Genomic DNA, 24,618 nt, shown 5'->3' with positions numbered 1-24,618 from the left:
CACCATTGCTCACACACTCCCTCTCTCTCTCTCTCACCATTGCTCACACACTCCCTCTCTCACACCATTGTTCACACACTCCCTTTCTCTCTCTCTCACCATTGCTCACACACTCCCTCTCTCTCTCGCTCACCATTGCTCACACACTCCCTCTCTCTCTCTTACCATTACTCACACACTCCCTCTCTCTCTCTCTCTCTCACCATTGCTCACACACTCCCTCTCTCTCTCTTACCATTACTCACACACTCCCTCTCTCTCTCTCTTACCATTGCTCACACACTCCCTCTCTCTCTCTCACCATTGCTCACAGACTCCCTCTCTCTCTCTCTCACCATTGCTCACACACTCCCTCTCTCTCTCTCACCATTACTCATACACTCCCTCTCTCTCTCTCACCATTACTCATACACTCTCTCTCTCTCACCATTACTCACACACTCTCTCTCTCACCATTACTCACACACTCTCTCTCTCACCATTGCTCACACACTCTCTCTCTCTCTCACCATTACTCACACTCTCTCTCTCTCACCATTGCTCACACACTCCCTCGCCCTCTCTCTCACCATTACTCACACACTCTCTCTCTCTCTCACCATTACTCACACTCACTCTCTCTCACCATTGCTCACACACTCCCTCTCTCTCTCTCACCATTGCTCACACACTCACTCTCTCTCACCATTACTCTCACACTCCCTCTCTCTCTCTCTCACCATTACTCACATGCTCCCTCTCTCTTTCTCACCATTACTCACACACTTCCTCTCTCTCTCTCTCACCATTGCTCACACACTCCCTCTCTCTCTCACCATTGCTCACACACTCTCTCTCTCTCACCATTGCTCACACTCTCTCTCTTGCTCTCACAATTGCTCACAAAATCCCTCTCTCTCACACCATTACTCACACACTCCCTCTCTCCCTCACACCATTGCTCACAGGCTCCCTCTCTCTCTCTCTCACCATTGCTCACACACTCCCTCTCTCTCTCTCTCACCATTACTCACATGCTCCCTCTCTCTTTCTCACCATTACTCACACACTCTCTCTCTCTCTCTCTCACCATTGCTCACACACTCCCTCTCTCTCTCTCTCACACCATTACTCACACACTCCCTCTCTCTCTCACCATTACTCACACACTCCCTCTCTCTCTCTCACCATTACTCACACACTCTCTCTCTCTCTCACCATTACTCACACACTCCCTCTCTCTCACCATTGCTCACACACTCCCTCTCCCATCTCCCTCTCTCTCTCTCACCATTGCTCACACACTCCCTCTCCCATCTCTTTCTCTCTCTCACCATTGCTCACACACTCCCTCTCTCTCTCGCTCACCATTGCTCACACACTCCCTCTCTCTCACCATTGCTCACACACTCCCTCTCTCTCTCTCTCTCTCACCATTGCTCACACACTCCCTCTCTCTCTCTCTCACCATTGCTCACACACTCCCTCTTCCTCTCTCTCTCACCATTGCTCACACACTCCCTCTCTCTCTCTCTCACCATTGCTCACACACTCCCTCTCTCTCTCTCTCACCATTGCTCACACACTCCCTCTCTCACACCATTGTTCACACACTCTCTCTCTCTCTCTCTCACCATTGCTCACACACTCCCTCGCTCTCTCTCTCACCATTGCTCACACACTCCCTCTCTCTCTCTCTCTCACCATTGCTCACACACTCCCTCTCTCTCTCTCTCACCATTGCTCACACACTCTCTCTCTCTCACCATTGCTCACACTCTCTCTCTTGCTCTCACAATTGCTCACAAAATCCCTCTCTCTCACACCATTACTCACACACTCCCTCTCTCCCTCACACCATTGCTCACAGGCTCCCTCTCTCTCTCTCTCACCATTGCTCACACACTCCCTCTCTCTCTCTCTCACCATTACTCACACGCTCCCTCTCTCTTTCTCACCATTACTCACACACTCTCTCTCTCTCTCTCACCATTGCTCACACACTCCCTCTCTCTCTCTCTCACACCATTACTCACACACTCCCTCTCTCTCTCACCATTACTCACACACTCCCTCTCTCTCTCACCATTACTCACACACTCCCTCTCTCTCTCTCACCATTACTCACACTCTCTCTCTCTCTCTCACCATTACTCACACACTCCCTCTCTCTCACCATTGCTCACACACTCCCTCTCCCATCTCCCTCTCTCTCTCTCACCATTGCTCACACACTCCCTCTCCCATCTCTTTCTCTCTCTCACCATTGCTCACACACTCCCTCTCTCTCTCGCTCACCATTGCTCACACACTCCCTCTCTCTCACCATTGCTCACACACTCCCTCTCTCTCTCTCTCTCTCACCATTGCTCACACACTCCCTCTCTCTCTCTCTCACCATTGCTCACACACTCCCTCTCCCTCTCTCTCTCACCATTGCTCAAACACTCCCTCTCTCTCTCTCTCACCATTGCTCACACACTCCCTCTCTCTCTCTCTCACCATTGCTCACACACTCCCTCTCTCACACCATTGTTCACACACTCCCTCTCTCTCTCTCTCACCATTGCTCACACACTCCCTCTCTCTCTCGCTCACCATTGCTCACACACTCTCTCTCTCTCTCTTACCATTACTCACACACTCCCTCTCTCTCACCATTGCTCACACACTCCCTCTCTCTCTCTCACCATTGCTCACACACTCCCTCTCTCTCTCGCTCACCATTGCTCACACACTCTCTCCCTCTCTCACCATTGCTCACACACTCCCTCTCTCTCTCTCACCATTGCTCACACACTCCCTCTCTCACCATTGCTCACAGACTCCCTTTCTCTCTTATCATTGCTCACACACTCCCTCTCTCTCTCTCTCACCATTACTCATAGACTCTCTCTCTCTCACCATTACTCACACTCTCTCTCACCATTACTCACACTCTCTCTCTCTCACCATTGCTCACACACTCCCTCGCTCTCTCTCTCACCATTACTCACTCACTCTCTCTCTCTCTCACCATTACTCACACTCTCTCTCTCTCACCATTGCTCACACACTCCCTCTCTCTCTCTCACCATTGCTCACACACTCCCTCTCTCTCACCATTACTCACACGTTCCCTCTCTCTCTCTCACCATTACTCACACACTCCCTCTCTCTCTCTCACCATTACTCACACGCTCCCTCTCTCTTTCTCACCATTACTCACACACTCCCTCTCTCTCTCTCTCACCATTGCTCACACACTCCCTCTCTCTCTCTCACCATTGCTCACACACTCTCTCTCTCACCATTGCTCACACACTCTCTCTCTCTTGCTCTCACAATTGCTCACAAAATCCCTCTCTCTCACACCATTACTCACACACTCCCTCTCTCTCACCATTGCACACACACTCCCTCTCTCTCACCATTGCACACACACTCCCTCTCTCTCTCTCTCAACATTGCTCACACACTCCCTCTCCCATCTCTCTCTCTCTCTCACCATTGCTCACACACTCCCTCTCTCTCTCTCTCACACCATTGCTCACACGCTCCCTCTCTCTCTCTCTCTCACCATTACTCACACACTCCCTCTCTCTCTCTCACCATTACTCACACACTCTCTCTCTCTCTCTCTCACCATTACTCATACACTCTCTCTCTCTCACCATTACTCACACACTCACTCTCTCACCATTACTCACACACTCTCTCTCTCTCACCATTACTCACACACTCTCTCTCTCTCTCACCATTACTCACATCTCTCTCTCTCACCATTACTCACACACTCACTCTCTCACCATTACTCACACACTCTCTCTCTCACCATTACTCACACACTCCCTCTCACTCTCTCACCATTGCTCACACACTCCCTCTCTCTCTCTCTCTCACACCATTACTCACACACTCTCTCTCTCTCTCTCTCACCATTGCTCACACACTCTCTCTCTCACCATTGCTCACACACTCCCTCTCTCTCTCTCTCTCACCATTGCTCACACACTCCCTCTCTCTCTCACCATTACTCACACTCTCTCTCTCTCACCATTGCTCACACACTCCCTCGCTCTCTCTCTCACCATTGCTCACACACTCCCTCTCTCTCTCTCTCACCATTGCTCAAACACTCCCTCTCTCTCACCATTGCTCACACACTCACTTGCTTTCTCTCACCATTGCTCACACACTCCTCTCTCTCTCTCTCTCTCACCATTGCTCAAACACTCCCTCTCTCTCACCATTGCTCACACACTGACTTGCTTTCTCTCACCATTGCTCACACACTCCCTCTCTCTCTCTCTCTCACCATTGCTCACACACTCACTCGCTCTCTCTCTCACAATTGCTCACAGGCTCCCTCTCTCTCACACCATTGCTCACACGCTCCCTCTCTCTCTCTCTCTCACCATTACTCACACACTCCCTCTCCCTCTCTCTCTCTCTCTCACCATTACTCGCACACTCTCTCTCTCACCATTGCTCACACACTCCCTCTCCCATCTCTCTCTCTCTCTCTCTCTCACCATTGCTCACACACTCCCTCTCTCTCTCTCTCTCACCATTGCTCACACACTCCCTCGCTCTCTCTCTCACAATTGCTCACAGGCTCCCTCTCTCTCTCTCTCTCTCACACCATTGCTCACACACTCCCTCTCTCTCTCTCTCACCATTACTCACACACTCCCTCTCTCTCTCTCACCATTAATCACAAACTCTCTCTCTCACCATTGCTCACACACTCCCTCGCTCTCTCTCTCACAATTGCTCACAGGCTCCCTCTCTCTCTCTCTCTCTCACACCATTGCTCACACACTCCCTCTCTCTCTCTCTCTCTCTCACCATTACTCACACACTCCCTCTCTCTCTCTCACCATTACTCACACACTCTCTCTCACACCATTGCTCACACGCTCCCTCTCTCTCTCTCTCTCACCATTACTCACACACTCCCTCTCTCTCTCTCACCATTACTCACACACTCTCTCTCTCACCATTGCTCACACACTCCCTCTCCCTCTCTCTCTCTCTCTCTCTCACCATTACTCACACACTCTCTCTCTCTCTCTCACCATTGCTCACACACTCCCTCTCCCATCTCTCTCTCTCTCTCTCACCATTGCTCACACACTCCCTCTCTCTCACCATTGGTCACACACTCCCTCTCCCTCTCTCTCTCTCAACATTACTCACACACTCTCTCTCTCTCTCTCTCTCTCTCACCATTGCTTACACACTCCCTCTCCCTCTCTCTCTCTCACCATTACTCACACACTCTCTCTCTCTCTCTCACCATTGCTCACACACTCCCTCTCTCTCACCATTGCTCACACACTCCCTCTCTCTCACCATTGCTCACACACTCCCTCTCCCATCTCTCTCTCTCTCTCACCATTACTCACACACTCCCTCTCTCTCACCATTACTCACACGCTCCCTCTCTCTCTCTCACCATTGCTCACACACTCCCTCTCTCTCTCTCTCTCTCATCATTGCTCACACACTCCCTCTCTCTCACCATTACTCACACGCTCCCTCTCTCTCTCTCACCATTGCTCACACACTCCCTCTCTCTCTCTCTCTCACCATTGTTCACACACTCTCTCGCTCTCTCTCACTATTACTCACACACTCCCTCTCTCTCTCTCTCTCTCTCTCTCACCATTGTTCACACACTCTCTCGCTCTCTCTCACCATTACTCACACACTCTCTCTCTCTCTCTCTCTCACACCATCCCTCTCGCGTACAATCTGTGAGCGTGTTATGGGAACGAGTGCATCATGGTAGGGGATTCACTTGTTTCTAATAGTCAAAGATTGGGGAAGGAGAGCTCGGCTGTGTACAAGGCCGATCTGTGTTGGTGAGGATAGTGTGAAAGCCGTGCTCCTTCACGTTACGTGCTCCTCGAAGTTTTAATTCAGTGACACTCCCTCCCATGATGCACCAACTTTTTTGCAGATGTTTACTGAAGCAAGAGCTGAAGGGAGTTATTTTCTGATCGATTATACTGTCTCTCTCTCCCTCGTACCTGGCACATTGACCACTCACCCCGACCCTTCAACCCTCTCCCCGACCCTTCAACCCTCACCCCGACCCTTCAACCCCGACCCTTTAACCCTCATCCCGACCCTTCAACCCTCACCCTGACCCTTCAACCCTCACCCCGACCCTTCAACCCTCACCCCGACCCTTCAACCCTCACCCCGACCCTTCAACCCGAGCTAGACATCGACCTCGGGCCCACATCCTGACGCTTCAACCCGACCCCTCAACCCTCACACCGACCCCTCAACCTTCACCCGCCCCCTCACCTTTAACGCTGATCCCTCAACCCTCACCCATCACCCCGACACCTCAACCCTCACCCCGACCCCAACCCGCATTCTGACCCCTCACCCCGACCTCACACGCTGACCCTTGACCTGAACGCTGACCCCTCACCCCAGAGGCTGACCCCTCACCTCCTCACTCTCCAGCCTGCGGATGTTGACTGTGATGAACTTGATGTACTGGCTGGACAGAGTCATCAGCTCGATGTAGCGAGTCCGCAGATCCACGTACTGCAACAGAACAAACCCCATCAGTCCTAGTGAGCGGGACCCCCATCGCCAACCCCGGCCCCCATCGCAGACCCCGGCCCCCATGGCAGACCCCGGAGCCCCATCGCAGACCCCGGACCCCCATCGCAGACCCCGGACCCCCATCGCAGACCCCGGACCCCCATCGCAGACCCCGGACCTCCATCGCCGACCCCGGCCCCCATCGCAGACCCCGGCCCCCATGGCAGACCCCGGAGCCCCATCGCAGACCCCGGACCCCCATCGCAGACCCCGGACCCCCATCGCAGACCCCGGACCCCCATCGCAGACCCCGGACCTCCATCGCCAACCCCGGAGCCCCATCGCAGACCCCGGCCCCCATCGCAGACCCCGGACCTCCATCGCAGACCCCGGACCCCCATCGCAGACCCCGGACCCCCATCGCAGACCCCGGACCCCCATCGCAGACCCCGGACCTCCATCGCCAACCCCGGAGCCCCATCGCAGACCCCGGACCCCCATCACCAACCCCGGACCCCCATCGCAGACCCCGGACCCCCATCGCAGACCCCGGACCTCCATCGCAGACCCCGGACCCCCATCGCAGACCCCGGACCCCCATCGCAGACCCCGGACCTCCATCGCAGACCCCGGACCTCCATCGCCAACCCCGGAGCCCCATCGCAGACCCCGGACCCCCATCACCAACCCCGGACCCCCATCGCAGACCCCGGACCCCCATCGCAGACCCCGGACCTCCATCGCAGACCCCGGACCCCCATCGCAGACCCCGGACCTCCATCGCAGACCCCGGACCTCCATCGCAGACCCCGGACCTCCATCACCGACCCCGGACCCCCATCACCGACCCTGGACCTCCATCGCAGACCCCGGACCCCCATCGCAGACCCCGGACCTCCATCGCAGACCCCGGACCTCCATCGCAGACCCCGTACCTCCATCACCGACCCCGGACCCCCATCACCGACCCTGGACCTCCATCGCAGACCCCGGACCCCCATCGCAGACCCCGGACCTCCATCGCAGACCCCGGACCTCCATCGCAGACCCCGGACCTCCATCACCGACCCCGGACCCCCATCACCGACCCTGGACCCCCATCGCAGACCCCGGACCCCCATCGCAGACCCCGGACCCCCATCGCAGACCCCGGACCTCCATCACCGACCCCGGACCCCCATCACCGACCCTGGACCCCCATCGCAGACCCCGGACCCCCATCGCAGACCCCGGACCCCCATCGCAGACCCCGGACCTCCATCACCGACCCCGGACCCCCATCACCGACCCTGGACCCCCATCGCAGACCCCGGACCCCCATCACTGACCCCGGACCCCCATCGCAGACCCCGGACCCCCATCGCAGACCCCGGACCCCGTCACTGACCCCCGGATCCCCGGACCCTTGCTCTCGCTCGCCGATAACAGGGGAACGTGGAGAAGATCACAGGGGAGTGGTGGGGGGGGAGTGGTGGGGGGGGGGAGGTCCCGGAGTGGGGAGGAGAAAGGGGTGTTGGCGGTGGGGGTGTGAGCGGGGTGGGGTACAGTACGGGGGCACAGTACGGGGGTACAGTATGGGGCACAGTACGGGGGGCACAGTACGGGGGTACAGTATGGGGCACAGTACGGGGGGCACAGTACGGGGGTACAGTATGGGGCACAGTACGGGGGGCACAGTACGGGGGGCACAGTACGGGGGTACAGTACGGGGGTACAGTACGGGGGCAGAGTACGGGGGCAGAGTACGGGGGTACAGTACGGGGGCAGAGTACGGGGGCAGAGTACGGGGGTAGAGTACGGGGGTAGAGTACGGGGGGTACAGTACGGGGGGCACAGTACGGGGGGCACAGTACGGGGGTACAGTATGGGGCACAGTACGGGGGGCACAGTACGGGGGTACAGTATGGGGCACAGTACGGGGGGCACAGTACGGGGGTACAGTACGGGGGGTACAGTACGGGGGCACAGTACGGGGGGTACAGTACGGGGGTACAGTACGGGGGCAGAGTACGGGGGCAGAGTACGGGGGTACAGTACGGGGGCAGAGTACGGGGGCAGAGTACGGGGGTAGAGTACGGGGGTAGAGTACGGGGGGTAGAGTACGGGGGGCACAGTACGGGGGGCACAGTACGGGGGGCACAGTACGGGGGTACAGTACGGGGGGCACAGTACGGGGGGCACAGTACGGGGGGCACAGTACGGGGCAGAGTACGGGGGTACAGTACGGGGGTACAGTACGGGGGCACAGTACGGGGGGCACAGTGCGGGGGGTACAGTACGGGGCACAGTACGGGGGTACAGTACGGGGGTACAGTACGGGGGTTACAGTACGGGGGGTACAGTGCGGGGGTACAGTACGGGGGTACAGTACGGGGGTACAGTACGGGGGTACAGTGCGGGGGTACAGTACGGGGGTACAGTACGGGGGTACAGTACGGGGGTACAGTCCGGGGGTACGGTACAGGGGTACACAGACTCCTACCTCCTGGATGACGGTGTCTGAGGCTGAAACCACTTTCTGTTTTTTCACTGGAGAAGCGACGGGTTCAATCTGAGCTTTGTAGGTCACCAGGTGGAGCTCGTAGTCCTGAGACACAAAGCACATTGCAGCCGGTTATTCACATCCTCCGTCTGCCCCTCGCCTCGACCCTCAACCAGCAGTATCCCTCCTCCCCGACCCTCAACCAGGAGTGTCCCTCCTCCCCGACCCTCAACCAGCAGTGTCCCTCCTCCCCGACCCTCAACCAGGAGTATCCCTCCTCCCCGACCCTCAACCAGGAGTGTCCCTCCTCCCCGACCCTCAACCAGCAGTATCCCTCCTCCCCGACCCTCAACCAGGAGTGTCCCTCCTCCCCGACCCTCAACCAGCAGTGTCCCTCCTCCCCGACCCTCAACCAGCAGTATCCCTCCTCCCCGACCCTCAACCAGGAGTGTCCCTCCTCCCCGACCCTCAACCAGCAGTATCCCTCCTCCCCGACCCTCAACCAGTGTATCCCTCCTCCCCGACCCTCAACCAGTGTATCCCTCCTCCCCGACCCTCAACCAGTGTATCCCTCCTCCCCGACCCTCAACCAGCAGTGTCTCTCCCCCCCGACCCTCAACCAGTGTATCCCTCCGCCCCGACCCTCAACCAGTGTATCCCTCCTCCCCGGCCCTCAACCAGTGTATCCCTCCTCCCCGACCCTCAACCAGTAGTGTCCCTCCGCCCCGACCCTCAACCAGAGTGTCCCTCCTCCCCGACCCTCAACCAGTGTATCCCTCCGCCCCGACCCTCAACCAGTGTATCCCTCCTCCCCGACCCTCAACCAGTGTATCCCTCCGCCCCGACCCTCAACCAGTGTATCCCTCCGCCTCGACCCTCAACCAGTGTATCCCTCCTCCCCGACCCTCAACCAGTGTATCCCTCCTCCCCGACCCTCAACCAGCAGTGTCCCTCCTCCCCGACCCTCAACCAGTGTATCCCTCCTCCCCGACCCTCAACCAGTGTATCCCTCCTCCCCGACCCTCAACCAGCAGTGTCCCTCCTCCCCGACCCTCAACCAGCAGTGTCTCTCCTCCCCGACCCTCAACCAGTGTATCCCTCCTCCCCGACCCTCAACCAGCAGTGTCCCTCCGCCCCGACCCTCAACCAGTGTATCCCTCCTCCCCGACCCTCAACCAGCAGTGTCCCTCCTCCCCGACCCTCAACCAGTGTATCCCTCCTCCCCGACCCTCAACCAGGAGTGTCCCTCCTCCCCGACCCTCAACCAGTGTATCCCTCCTCCCCGACCCTCAACCAGTGTATCCCTCCTCCCCGACCCTCAACCTGCAGTGTCCCTCCTCCCTGACCCTCAACCAGCAGTGTCCCTCCTCCCCGACCCTCAACCAGCAGTGTCCCTCCTCCCTGACCCTCAACCAGTGTATCCCTCCGCCCCGACCCTCAACCAGTGTATCCCTCCTCCCCGACTCTCAACCAGTGTATCCCTCCTCCCCGACCCTCAACCAGCAGTGTCCCTCCTCCCCGACCCTCAACCAGTGTATCCCTCCTCCCCGACCCTCAACCAGTGTATCCCTCCTCCCCGACCCTCAACCAGTGTATCCCTCCTCCCCGACCCTCAACCAGTGTATCCCTCCTCCCCGACCCTCAACCAGCAGTGTCCCTCCTCCCCGACCCTCAACCAGTGTATCCCTCCTCCCCGACCCTCAACCAGCAGTGTCCCTCCTCCCCGACCCTCAACCAGTAGTGTCCCTCCGCCCCGACCCTCAACCAGCAGTGTCCCTCCTCCCCGACCCTCAACCAGTGTATCCCTCCTCCCCGACCCTCAACCAGTGTATCCCTCTTCCCCGACCCTCAACCAGTGTATCCCTCCTCCCCGACCCTCAACCAGTGTATCCCTCCTCCCCGACCCTCAACCAGCAGTATCCCTCCTCCCCGACCCTCAACCAGGAGTGTCCCTCCTCCCCGACCCTCAACCAGCAGTGTCCCTCCTCCCCGACCCTCAACCAGCAGTATCCCTCCTCCCCGACCCTCAACCAGGAGTGTCCCTCCTCCCCGACCCTCAACCAGCAGTATCCCTCCTCCCCGACCCTCAACCAGTGTATCCCTCCTCCCCGACCCTCAACCAGTGTATCCCTCCTCCCCGACCCTCAACCAGTGTATCCCTCCTCCCCGACCCTCAACCAGCAGTGTCTCTCCCCCCCGACCCTCAACCAGTGTATCCCTCCGCCCCGACCCTCAACCAGTGTATCCCTCCTCCCCGGCCCTCAACCAGTGTATCCCTCCTCCCCGACCCTCAACCAGTAGTGTCCCTCCGCCCCGACCCTCAACCAGAGTGTCCCTCCTCCCCGACCCTCAACCAGTGTATCCCTCCGCCCCGACCCTCAACCAGTGTATCCCTCCTCCCCGACCCTCAACCAGTGTATCCCTCCGCCCCGACCCTCAACCAGTGTATCCCTCCGCCTCGACCCTCAACCAGTGTATCCCTCCTCCCCGACCCTCAACCAGTGTATCCCTCCTCCCCGACCCTCAACCAGCAGTGTCCCTCCTCCCCGACCCTCAACCAGTGTATCCCTCCTCCCCGACCCTCAACCAGTGTATCCCTCCTCCCCGACCCTCAACCAGCAGTGTCCCTCCTCCCCGACCCTCAACCAGCAGTGTCTCTCCTCCCCGACCCTCAACCAGTGTATCCCTCCTCCCCGACCCTCAACCAGCAGTGTCCCTCCGCCCCGACCCTCAACCAGTGTATCCCTCCTCCCCGACCCTCAACCAGCAGTGTCCCTCCTCCCCGACCCTCAACCAGTGTATCCCTCCTCCCCGACCCTCAACCAGGAGTGTCCCTCCTCCCCGACCCTCAACCAGTGTATCCCTCCTCCCCGACCCTCAACCAGTGTATCCCTCCTCCCCGACCCTCAACCTGCAGTGTCCCTCCTCCCTGACCCTCAACCAGCAGTGTCCCTCCTCCCCGACCCTCAACCAGCAGTGTCCCTCCTCCCTGACCCTCAACCAGTGTATCCCTCCGCCCCGACCCTCAACCAGTGTATCCCTCCTCCCCGACCCTCAACCAGTGTATCCCTCCTCCCCGACCCTCAACCAGCAGTGTCCCTCCTCCCCGACCCTCAACCAGTGTATCCCTCCTCCCCGACCCTCAACCAGTGTATCCCTCCTCCCCGACCCTCAACCAGTGTATCCCTCCTCCCCGACCCTCAACCAGTGTATCCCTCCTCCCCGACCCTCAACCAGCAGTGTCCCTCCTCCCCGACCCTCAACCAGTGTATCCCTCCTCCCCGACCCTCAACCAGCAGTGTCCCTCCTCCCCGACCCTCAACCAGTAGTGTCCCTCCGCCCCGACCCTCAACCAGCAGTGTCCCTCCTCCCCGACCCTCAACCAGTGTATCCCTCCTCCCCGACCCTCAACCAGTGTATCCCTCCTCCCCGACCCTCAACCAGTGTATCCCTCCTCCCCGACCCTCAACCAGTGTATCCCTCCTCCCCGACCCTCAACCAGCAGTGTCCCTCCTCCCCGACCCTCAACCAGTGTATCCCTCCTCCCCGACCCTCAACCAGCAGTGTCCCTCCTCCCCGACCCTCAACCAGTAGTGTCCCTCCGCCCCGACCCTCAACCAGCAGTGTCCCTCCTCCCTGACCCTCAACCAGCAGTGTCCCTCCTTCCCGACCCTCAACCAGCAGTGTCCCTCCTCCCTGACCCTCAACCAGCTGTATCCCTCCTCCCTGACCCTCAACCAGCTGTATCCCTCCTCCCCGACCATCAACCAGTGTATCCCTCCTCCCCGACCCTCAACCAGTGTATCCCTCCTCCCGACCCTCAACCAGCTGTATCCCTCCTCCCCGACCCTCAACCAGCAGTATCCCTCCTCCCGACCCTCAACCAGCTGTATCCCTCCTCCCCGACCCTCAACCAGCAGTGTCCCTCCTCCCCGACCCTCAACCAGTGTATCCCTCCTCCCCGACCCTCAACCAGTGTATCCCTCCGCCCCGACCCTCAACCAGTGTATCCCTCCTCCCCGACCCTCAACCAGTGTATCCCTCCGCCCCGACCCTCAACCAGTGTATCCCTCCTCCCCGACCCTCAACCAGCAGTGTCCCTCCTCCCCGACCCTCAACCAGTAGTGTCCCTCCTCCCCGACCCTCAACCAGCAGTATCCCTCCTCCCCGACCCTCAACCAGTGTATCCCTCCTCCCCGACCCTCAACCAGCAGTGTCCCTCCTCCCTGACCCTCAACCAGCAGTATCCCTCCTCCCCGACCCTCAACCAGCAGTGTCCCTCCTCCCCGACCCTCAACCAGCAGTGTCCCTCCTCCCTGACCCTCAACCAGCAGTGTCCCTCCTCCCCGACCATCAACCAGTGTATCCCTCCTCCCCGACCCTCAACCAGTGTATCCCTCCTCCCCGACCCTCAACCAGCAGTATCCCTCCTCCCCGACCCTCAACCAGTGTATCCCTCCTCCCCGACCCTCAACCAGCAGTGTCCCTCCGCCCCGACCCTCAACCAGTGTATCCCTCCTCCCCGACCCCGACCCTCAACCAGTGTATCCCTCCTCCCCGACCCTCAACCAGCAGTGTCCCTCCTCCCCGACCCTCAACCAGTGTATCCCTCCTCCCCGACCCTCAACCAGCAGTGTCCCTCCTCCCCGACCCTCAACCAGTGTATCCCTCCTCCCCGACCCTCAACCAGTGTATCCCTCCTCCCCGACCCTCAACCAGCAGTATCCCTCCTCCCCGACCCTCAACCAGTGTGTCCCTCCTCCCCGACCCTCAACCAGTGTATCCCTCCTCCCCGACCCTCAACCAGCAGTATCCCTCCTCCCCGACCCTCAACCAGCAGTGTCCCTCCTCCCCGACCCTCAACCAGTGTATCCCTCCGCCCCGACCCTCAACCAGCAGTGTCCCTCCTCCCCGACCCTCAACCAGTGTATCCCTCCTCCCCGACCCTCAACCAGCAGTGTCCCTCCTCCCCGACCCTCAACCAGTGTATCCCTCCTCCCCGACCCTCAACCAGCAGTGTCCCTCCTCCTCGACCCTCAACCAGCAGTGTCCCTCCTCCCTGACCCTCAACCAGTAGTGTCCCTCCGCCCCGACCCTCAACCAGCAGTGTCCCTCCGCCCCGACCCTCAACCAGTGTATCCCTCCTCCCCGACCCTCAACCAGTGTATCCCTCCTCCCCGACCCTCAACCAGCTGTATCCCTCCTCCCCGACCATCAACCAGTGTATCCCTCCTCCCCGACCCTCAACCAGTGTATCCCTCCTCCCGACCCTCAACCAGCTGTATCCCTCCTCCCCGACCCTCAACCAGTGTATCCCTCCTCCCTGACCCTCAACCAGCTGTATCCCTCCTCCCCGACCATCAACCAGTGTATCCCTCCTCCCCGACCCTCAACCAGTGTATCCCTCCTCCCCGACCCTCAACCAGTGTATCCCTCCTCCCCGACCCTCAACCAGTGTATCCCTCCTCCCCGACCCTCAACCAGCAGTGTCCCTCCTCCCCGACCCTCAACCAGTGTATCCCTCCTCCCCGACCCTCAACCAGCAGTGTCCCTCCTCCCCGACCCTCAACCAGTAGTGTCCCTCCGCCCCGACCCTCAACCAGCAGTGTCCCTCCTCCCCGACCCTCAACCAGTGTATCCCTCCTCCCCGACCCTCAACCAGTGTATCCCTCCTCCCCGACCCTCAACCAGTGTATCCCTCCTCCCCGACCCTCAACCAGTGTATCCCTCCTCCCCGACCCTCAACCAGCAGTGTCCCTCCTCCCCGACCCTCAACCAGTGTATCCCTCCTCCCCGACCCTCAACCAGCAGTGTCCCTCCTCCCCGACCCTCAACCAGTAGTGTCCCTCCGCCCCGACCCTCAACCAGCAGTGTCCCTCCTCCCTGACCCTCAACCAGCAGTGTCCCTCCTCCCCGGCCCTCAACCAGCAGTGTCCCTCCTCCCTGACCCTCAACCAGCTGTATCCCTCCTCCCTGACCCTCAACCAGCTGTATCCCTCCTCCCCGACCATCAACCAGTGTATCCCTCCTCCCCGACCCTCAACCAGTGTATCCCTCCTCCCGACCCTCAACCAGCTGTATCCCTCCTCCCCGACCCTCAACCAGCAGTATCCCTCCTCCCGACCCTCAACCAGCTGTATCCCTCCTCCCCGACCCTCAACCAGCAGTGTCCCTCCTCCCCGACCCTCAACCAGTGTATCCCTCCTCCCCGACCCTCAACCAGTGTATCCCTCCGCCCCGACCCTCAACCAGTGTATCCCTCCTCCCCGACCCTCAACCAGTGTATCCCTCCGCCCCGACCCTCAACCAGTGTATCCCTCCTCCCCGACCCTCAACCAGCAGTGTCCCTCCTCCCCGACCCTCAACCAGTAGTGTCCCTCCTCCCCGACCCTCAACCAGCAGTATCCCTCCTCCCCGACCCTCAACCAGTGTATCCCTCCTCCCCGACCCTCAACCAGCAGTGTCCCTCCTCCCTGACCCTCAACCAGCAGTATCCCTCCTCCCCGACCCTCAACCAGCAGTGTCCCTCCTCCCCGACCCTCAACCAGCAGTGTCCCTCCTCCCTGACCCTCAACCAGCAGTGTCCCTCCTCCCCGACCCTCAACCAGTGTATCCCTCCTCCCCGACCCTCAACCAGTGTATCCCTCCTCCCCGACCCTCAACCAGCAGTATCCCTCCTCCCCGACCCTCAACCAGTGTATCCCTCCTCCCCGACCCTCAACCAGCAGTGTCCCTCCGCCCCGACCCTCAACCAGTGTATCCCTCCTCCCCGACCCCGACCCTCAACCAGTGTATCCCTCCTCCCCGACCCTCAACCAGCAGTGTCCCTCCTCCCCGACCCTCAACCAGTGTATCCCTCCTCCCCGACCCTCAACCAGCAGTGTCCCTCCTCCCCGACCCTCAACCAGTGTATCCCTCCTCCCCGACCCTCAACCAGTGTATCCCTCCTCCCCGACCCTCAACCAGCAGTATCCCTCCTCCCCGACCCTCAACCAGTGTATCCCTCCTCCCCGACCCTCAACCAGTGTATCCCTCCTCCCCGACCCTCAACCAGCAGTATCCCTCCTCCCCGACCCTCAACCAGCAGTGTCCCTCCTCCCCGACCCTCAACCAGTGTATCCCTCCGCCCCGACCCTCAACCAGCAGTGTCCCTCCTCCCCGACCCTCAACCAGTGTATCCCTCCTCCCCGACCCTCAACCAGCAGTGTCCCTCCTCCCCGACCCTCAACCAGTGTATCCCTCCTCCCCGACCCTCAACCAGCAGTGTCCCTCCTCCTCGACCCTCAACCAGCAGTGTCCCTCCTCCCTGACCCTCAACCAGTGTATCCCTCCTCCCCGACCCTCAACCAGCAGTGTCCCTCCTCCCCGACCCTCAACCAGTGTATCCCTCCTCCCCGACCCTCAACCAGCAGTGTCCCTCCTCCCCGACCCTCAACCAGTGTATCCCTCCTCCCCGACCCTCAACCAGTGTATCCCTCCTCCCCGACCCTCAACCAGCAGTATCCCTCCTCCCCGACCCTCAACCAGTGTATCCCTCCTCCCCGACCCTCAACCAGTGTATCCCTCCTCCCCGACCCTCAACCAGCAGTATCCCTCCTCCCCGACCCTCAACCAGCAGTGTCCCTCCTCCCCGACCCTCAACCAGTGTATCCCTCCGCCCCGACCCTCAACCAGCAGTGTCCCTCCTCCCCGACCCTCAACCAGTGTATCCCTCCTCCCCGACCCTCAACCAGCAGTGTCCCTCCTCCCCGACCCTCAACCAGTGTATCCCTCCTCCCCGACCCTCAACCAGCAGTGTCCCTCCTCCTCGACCCTCAACCAGCAGTGTCCCTCCTCCCTGACCCTCAACCAGCAGTATCCCTCCTCCCGACCCTCAACCAGCTGTATCCCTCCTCCCCGACCCTCAACCAGTGTATCCCTCCTCCCTGACCCTCAACCAGCTGTATCCCTCCTCCCCGACCATCAACCAGTGTATCCCTCCTCCCCGACCCTCAACCAGTGTATCCCTCCTCCCGACCCTCAACCAGCTGTATCCCTCCTCCCCGACCCTCAACCAGCAGTATCCCTCCTCCCCGACCCTCAACCAGTGTATCCCTCCTCCCCGACCCTCAACCAGTGTATCCCTCCTCCCCGACCCTCAACCAGTGTATCCCTCCTCCCCGACCCTCAACCTGCAGTGTCCCTCCTCCCTGACCCTCAACCAGTGTATCCCTCCTCCCCGACCCTCAACCAGTGTATCCCTCCTCCCCGACCCTCAACCAGTGTATCCCTCCTCCCCGACCCTCAACCAGTGTATCCCTCCTCCCCGACCCTCAACCAGCAGTGTCCCTCCTCCCCGATCCTCAACCAGTGTATCCCTCCTCCCCGACCCTCAACCAGCAGTGTCCCTCCTCCCCGACCCTCAACCAGTAGTGTCCCTCCGCCCCGACCCTCAACCAGCAGTGTCCCTCCTCCCTGACCCTCAACCAGCAGTGTCCCTCCTCCCCGACCCTCAACCAGCAGTGTCCCTCCTCCCTGACCCTCAACCAGCTGTATCCCTCCTCCCTGACCCTCAACCAGCTGTATCCCTCCTCCCCGACCATCAACCAGTGTATCCCTCCTCCCCGACCCTCAACCAGTGTATCCCTCCTCCCGACCCTCAACCAGCTGTATCCCTCCTCCCCGACCCTCAACCAGCAGTATCCCTCCTCCCGACCCTCAACCAGCTGTATCCCTCCTCCCCGACCCTCAACCAGCAGTGTCCCTCCTCCCCGACCCTCAACCAGTGTATCCCTCCGCCCCGACCCTCAACCAGTGTATCCCTCCTCCCCGACCCTCAACCAGTGTATCCCTCCGCCCCGACCCTCAACCAGTGTATCCCTCCTCCGCGACCCTCAACCAGCAGTGTCCCTCCTCCCCGACCCTCAACCAGTAGTGTCCCTCCTCCCCGACCCTCAACCAGCAGTATCCCTCCTCCCCGACCCTCAACCAGTGTATCCCTCCTCCCCGACCCTCAACCAGCAGTGTCCCTCCTCCCTGACCCTCAACCAGCAGTATCCCTCCTCCCCGACCCTCAACCAGCAGTGTCCCTCCTCCCCGACCCTCAACCAGCAGTGTCCCTCCTCCCTGACCCTCAACCAGCAGTGTCCCTCCTCCCCGACCCTCAACCAGTGTATCCCTCCTCCCCGACCCTCAACCAGTGTATCCCTCCTCCCCGACCCTCAACCAGCAGTATCCCTCCTCCCCGACCCTCAACCAGTGTATCCCTCCTCCCCGACCCTCAACCAGCAGTGTCCCTCCGCCCCGACCCTCAACCAGTGTATCCCTCCTCCCCGACCCCGACCCTCAACCAGTGTATCCCTCCTCCCCGACCCTCAACCAGCAGTGTCCCTCCTCCCCGACCCTCAACCAGTGTATCCCTCCTCCCCGACCCTCAACCAGCAGTGTCCCTCCTCCCCGACCCTCAACCAGTGTATCCCTCCTCCCCGACCCTCAACCAGTGTATCCCTCCTCCCCGACCCTCAACCAGCAGTATCCCTCCTCCCCGACCCTCAACCAGTGTATCCCTCCTCCCCGACCCTCAACCAGTGTATCCCTCCTCCCCGACCCTCAACCAGCAGTATCCCTCCTCCCCGACCCTCAACCAGCAGTGTCCCTCCTCCCCGACCCTCAACCAGTGTATCCCTCCGCCCCGACCCTCAACCAGCAGTGTCCCTCCTCCCCGACCCTCAACCAGTGTATCCCTCCTCCCCGACCCTCAACCAGCAGTGTCCCTCCTCCCCGACCCTCAACCAGTGTATCCCTCCTCCCCGACCCTCAACCAGCAGTGTCCCTCCTCCTCGACCCTCAACCAGCAGTGTCCCTCCTCCCTGACCCTCAACCAGTAGTGTCCCTCCGCCCCGACCCTCAACCAGCAGTGTCCCTCCGCCCCGACCCTCAACCAGTGTATCCCTCCTCCCCGACCCTCAACCAGTGTATCCCTCCTCCCCGACCCTCAACCAGCTGTATCCCTCCTCCCCGACCATCAACCAGTGTATCCCTCCTCCCCGACCCTCAACCAGTGTATCCCTCCTCCCGACCCTCAACCAGCTGTATCCCTCCTCCCCGACCCTCAACCAGTGTATCCCTCCTCCCCGACCCTCAACCAGCTGTATCCCTCCTCCCCGACCATCAACCAGTGTATCCCTCCTCCCCGACCCTCAACCAGTGTATCCCTCCTCCCGACCCTCAACCAGCTGTATCCCTCCTCCCCGACCCTCAACCAGCAGTATCCCTCCTCCCCGACCCTCAACCAGTGTATCCCTCCTCCCCGACCCTCAACCAGTGTATCCCTCCTCCCCGACCCTCAACCAGTGTATCCCTCCTCCCCGACCCTCAACCTGCAGTGTCCCTCCTCCCTGACCCTCAACCAGTGTATCCCTCCTCCCCGACCCTCAACCAGTGTATCCCTCCGCCCCGACCCTCAACCAGTGTATCCCTCCTCCCCGACCCTCAACCAGCAGTGTCCCTCCTCCCCGACCCTCAACCAGTAGTGTCCCTCCTCCCCGACCCTCAACCAGCAGTATCCCTCCTCCCCGACCCTCAACCAGTGTATCCCTCCTCCCCGACCCTCAACCAGCAGTGTCCCTCCTCCCTGACCCTCAACCAGCAGTATCCCTCCTCCCCGACCCTCAACCAGCAGTGTCCCTCCTCCCCGACCCTCAACCAGCAGTGTCCCTCCTCCCTGACCCTCAACCAACAGTGTCCCTCCTCCCCGACCCTCAACCAGTGTATCCCTCCTCCCCGACCCTCAACCAGTGTATCCCTCCTCCCCGACCCTCAACCAGCAGTATCCCTCCTCCCCGACCCTCAACCAGTGTATCCCTCCTCCCCGACCCTCAACCAGCAGTGTCCCTCCGCCCCGACCCTCAACCAGTGTATCCCTCCTCCCCGACCCCGACCCTCAACCAGTGTATCCCTCCTCCCCGACCCTCAACCAGCAGTGTCCCTCCTCCCCGACCCTCAACCAGTGTATCCCTCCTCCCCGACCCTCAACCAGCAGTGTCCCTCCTCCCCGACCCTCAACCAGTGTATCCCTCCTCCCCGACCCTCAACCAGTGTATCCCTCCTCCCCGACCCTCAACCAGCAGTATCCCTCCTCCCCGACCCTCAACCAGTGTATCCCTCCTCCCCGACCCTCAACCAGTGTATCCCTCCTCCCCGACCCTCAACCAGCAGTATCCCTCCTCCCCGACCCTCAACCAGCAGTGTCCCTCCTCCCCGACCCTCAACCAGCAGTGTCCCTCCTCCCCGACCCTCAACCAGTGTATCCCTCCTCCCCGACCCTCAACCAGCAGTGTCCCTCCTCCCCGACCCTCAACAAGCAGTGTCCCTCCTCCCCGACCCTCAACCAGCAGTGTCCCTCCTCCCCGACCCTCAACCAGCAGTATCCCTCCTCCCCGACCCTCAACCAGTGTATCCCTCCTCCCCGACCCTCAACCAGTGTATCCCTCCTCCCCGACCCTCAACCAGTGTATCCCTCCTCCCCGACCCTCAACCTGCAGTGTCCCTCCTCCCTGACCCACAACCAGTGTATCCCTCCTCCCCGACCCTCAACCAGTGTATCCCTCCGCCCCGACCCTCAACCAGTGTATCCCTCCTCCCCGACCCTCAACCAGCAGTGTCCCTCCTCCCCGACCCTCAACCAGTAGTGTCCCTCCTCCCCGACCCTCAACCAGCAGTATCCCTCCTCCCCGACCCTCAACCAGTGTATCCCTCCTCCCCGACCCTCAACCAGCAGTGTCCCTCCTCCCTGACCCTCAACCAGCAGTATCCCTCCTCCCCGACCCTCAACCAGCAGTGTCCCTCCTCCCCGACCCTCAACCAGCAGTGTCCCTCCTCCCTGACCCTCAACCAGCAGTGTCCCTCCTCCCCGACCCTCAACCAGTGTATCCCTCCTCCCCGACCCTCAACCAGTGTATCCCTCCTCCCCGACCCTCAACCAGCAGTATCCCTCCTCCCCGACCCTCAACCAGTGTATCCCTCCTCCCCGACCCTCAACCAGCAGTGTCCCTCCGCCCCGACCCTCAACCAGTGTATCCCTCCTCCCCGACCCCGACCCTCAACCAGTGTATCCCTCCTCCCCGACCCTCAACCAGCAGTGTCCCTCCTCCCCGACCCTCAACCAGTGTATCCCTCCTCCCCGACCCTCAACCAGCAGTGTCCCTCCTCCCCGACCCTCAACCAGTGTATCCCTCCTCCCCGACCCTCAACCAGTGTATCCCTCCTCCCCGACCCTCAACCAGCAGTATCCCTCCTCCCCGACCCTCAACCAGTGTATCCCTCCTCCCCGACCCTCAACCAGTGTATCCCTCCTCCCCGACCCTCAACCAGCAGTATCCCTCCTCCCCGACCCTCAACCAGCAGTATCCCTCCTCCCCGACCCTCAACCAGCAGTGTCCCTCCTCCCCGACCCTCAACCAGTGTATCCCTCCTCCCCGACCCTCAACCAGCAGTGTCCCTCCTCCCCGACCCTCAACAAGCAGTGTCCCTCCTCCCCGACCCTCAACCAGCAGTGTCCCTCCTCCTCGACCCTCAACCAGCAGTGTCCCTCCTCCCCGACCCTCAACAAGCAGTGTCCCTCCTCCCCGACCCTCAACCAGCAGTGTCCCTCCTCCCCGACCCTCAACCAGTGTATCCCTCCTCCCCGACCCTCAACCAGCAGTGTCCCTCCTCCCCGACCCTCAACCAGCAGTGTCCCTCCTCCCCGACCCTCAACCAGTGTATCCCTCCGCCCCGACCCTCAACCAGCAGTGTCCCTCCTCCCCGACCCTCAACCAGTGTATCCCTCCTCCCCGACCCTCAACCAGCAGTGTCCCTCCTCCCCGACCCTCAACCAGTGTATCCCTCCTCCCCGACCCTCAACCAGCAGTGTCCCTCCTCCTCGACCCTCAACCAGCAGTGTCCCTCCTCCCCGACCCTCAACCAGTGTATCCCTCCTCCCCGACCCTCAACCAGTGTATCCCTCCTCCCCGACCCTCAACCAGTGTATCCCTCCGCCCCGACCCTCAACCAGCAGTGTCCCTCCTCCCCGACCCTCAACCAGCAGTGTCCCTCCTCCCCGACCCTCAACCAGTGTATCCCTCCGCCCCGACCCTCAACCAGCAGTGTCCCTCCTCCCCGACCCTCAACCAGCAGTGTCCCTCCTCCCCAACCCTCAACCAGCTGTATCCCTCCTCCCCAACCCTCAACCAGCTGTATCCCTCCTCCCCGACCCTCAACCAGCAGTGTCCCTCCTCCCCGACCCTCAACCAGTGTATCCCTCCGCCCCGACCCTCAACCAGCAGTGTCCCTCCTCCCCGACCCTCAACCAGTAGTGTCCCTCCTCCCCGACCCTCAACCAGTGTATCCCTCCTCCCCGACCCTCAACCAGTGTATCCCTCCTCCCCGACCCTCAACCAGTGTATCCCTCCGCCCCGACCCTCAACCAGTGTATCCCTCCTCCCCGACCCTCAACCAGCAGTATCCCTCCTCCCCGACCCTCAACCAGTGTATCCCTCCTCCCCGACCCTCAACCAGTGTATCCCTCCTCCCTGACCCTCAACCAGCAGTGTCCCTCCTCCCTGACCCTCAACCAGCAGTATCCCTCCTCCCTGACCCTCAACCAGCAGTGTCCCTCCTCCCCGACCCTCAACCAGCAGTGTCCCTCCTCCCCGACCCTCAACCAGTGTATCCCTCCTCCCCGACCCTCAACCAGCAGTGTCCCTCCGCCCCGACCCTCAACCAGCAGTATCCCTCCGCCCCGACCCTCAACCAGTGTATCCCTCCTCCCCGACCCTCAACCAGTGTATCCCTCCACCCCGACCCTCAACCAGCAGTGTCCCTCCTCCCCGACCCTCAACCAGTGTGTCCCTCCGCCCCGACCCTCAACCAGCAGTGTCCCTCCTCCCCGACCCTCAACCAGTGTATCCCTCCTCCCCGACCCTCAACCAGCAGTGTCCCTCCGCCCCGACCCTCAACCAGCAGTATCCCTCCGCCCCGACCCTCAACCAGTGTATCCCTCCTCCCCGACCCTCAACCAGTGTATCCCTCCACCCCGACCCTCAACCAGCAGTGTCCCTCCTCCCCGACCCTCAACCAGTGTATCCCTCCTCCCCGACCCTCAACCAGCAGTATCCCTCCTCCCCGACCCTCAACCAGTGTATCCCTCCTCCCCGACCCTCAACCAGCAGTGTCCCTCCGCCCCGACCCTCAACCAGTGTATCCCTCCTCCCCGACCCCGACCCTCAACCAGTGTATCCCTCCTCCCCGACCCTCAACCAGCAGTGTCCCTCCTCCCCGACCCTCAACCAGTGTATCCCTCCTCCCCGACCCTCAACCAGCAGTGTCCCTCCTCCCCGACCCTCAACCAGTGTATCCCTCCTCCCCGACCCTCAACCAGTGTATCCCTCCTCCCCGACCCTCAACCAGCAGTATCCCTCCTCCCCGACCCTCAACCAGTGTATCCCTCCTCCCCGACCCTCAACCAGTGTATCCCTCCTCCCCGACCCTCAACCAGCAGTATCCCTCCTCCCCGACCCTCAACCAGCAGTATCCCTCCTCCCCGACCCTCAACCAGCAGTGTCCCTCCTCCCCGACCCTCAACCAGTGTATCCCTCCTCCCCGACCCTCAACCAGCAGTGTCCCTCCTCCCCGACCCTCAACAAGCAGTGTCCCTCCTCCCCGACCCTCAACCAGCAGTGTCCCTCCTCCTCGACCCTCAACCAGCAGTGTCCCTCCTCCCCGACCCTCAACAAGCAGTGTCCCTCCTCCCCGACCCTCAACCAGCAGTGTCCCTCCTCCCCGACCCTCAACCAGTGTATCCCTCCTCCCCGACCCTCAACCAGCAGTGTCCCTCCTCCCCGACCCTCAACCAGCAGTGTCCCTCCTCCCCGACCCTCAACCAGTGTATCCCTCCGCCCCGACCCTCAACCAGCAGTGTCCCTCCTCCCCGACCCTCAACCAGTGTATCCCTCCTCCCCGACCCTCAACCAGCAGTGTCCCTCCTCCCCGACCCTCAACCAGTGTATCCCTCCTCCCCGACCCTCAACCAGCAGTGTCCCTCCTCCTCGACCCTCAACCAGCAGTGTCCCTCCTCCCCGACCCTCAACCAGTGTATCCCTCCTCCCCGACCCTCAACCAGTGTATCCCTCCTCCCCGACCCTCAACCAGTGTATCCCTCCGCCCCGACCCTCAACCAGCAGTGTCCCTCCTCCCCGACCCTCAACCAGCAGTGTCCCTCCTCCCCGACCCTCAACCAGTGTATCCCTCCGCCCCGACCCTCAACCAGCAGTGTCCCTCCTCCCCGACCCTCAACCAGCAGTGTCCCTCCTCCCCAACCCTCAACCAGCTGTATCCCTCCGCCCTGACCCTCAACCAGCAGTGTCCCTCCTCCCCGACCCTCAACCAGCAGTGTCCCTCCTCCCCAACCCTCAACCAGCTGTATCCCTCCTCCCCGACCCTCAACCAGCAGTGTCCCTCCTCCCCGACCCTCAACCAGTGTATCCCTCCGCCCCGACCCTCAACCAGCAGTGTCCCTCCTCCCCGACCCTCAACCAGTAGTGTCCCTCCTCCCCGACCCTCAACCAGTGTATCCCTCCTCCCCGACCCTC

General features: G+C 61.1%; 1 protein-coding gene across 1 annotated transcript in view; it reads right to left on the bottom strand.

Annotated features, from left to right (window-relative positions):
- Positions 1-6,409: 6,409 nt before the first annotated feature.
- LOC139243054 (plectin-like) overlaps positions 6,410-24,618 on the bottom strand; it is a gene marked incomplete at both ends in the record, with an annotated part of 39,215 nt that continues 21,006 nt past the window's right edge. Inside the window, 2 exons of the mRNA XM_070870655.1 lie at positions 6,410-6,528; positions 9,011-9,115. Of these exons, the coding sequence (XP_070726756.1) occupies positions 6,410-6,528; positions 9,011-9,115 (224 nt within the window). The remainder of the gene's footprint in view (positions 6,529-9,010; positions 9,116-24,618) is intronic.

Source organism: Pristiophorus japonicus, unplaced genomic scaffold, assembly GCF_044704955.1.
Source record: "Pristiophorus japonicus isolate sPriJap1 unplaced genomic scaffold, sPriJap1.hap1 HAP1_SCAFFOLD_1587, whole genome shotgun sequence".
NCBI classification, from domain to species: Eukaryota; Metazoa; Chordata; class Chondrichthyes; family Pristiophoridae; genus Pristiophorus; species Pristiophorus japonicus.
This window is presented reverse-complemented; position numbering and strand designations above follow the sequence as displayed.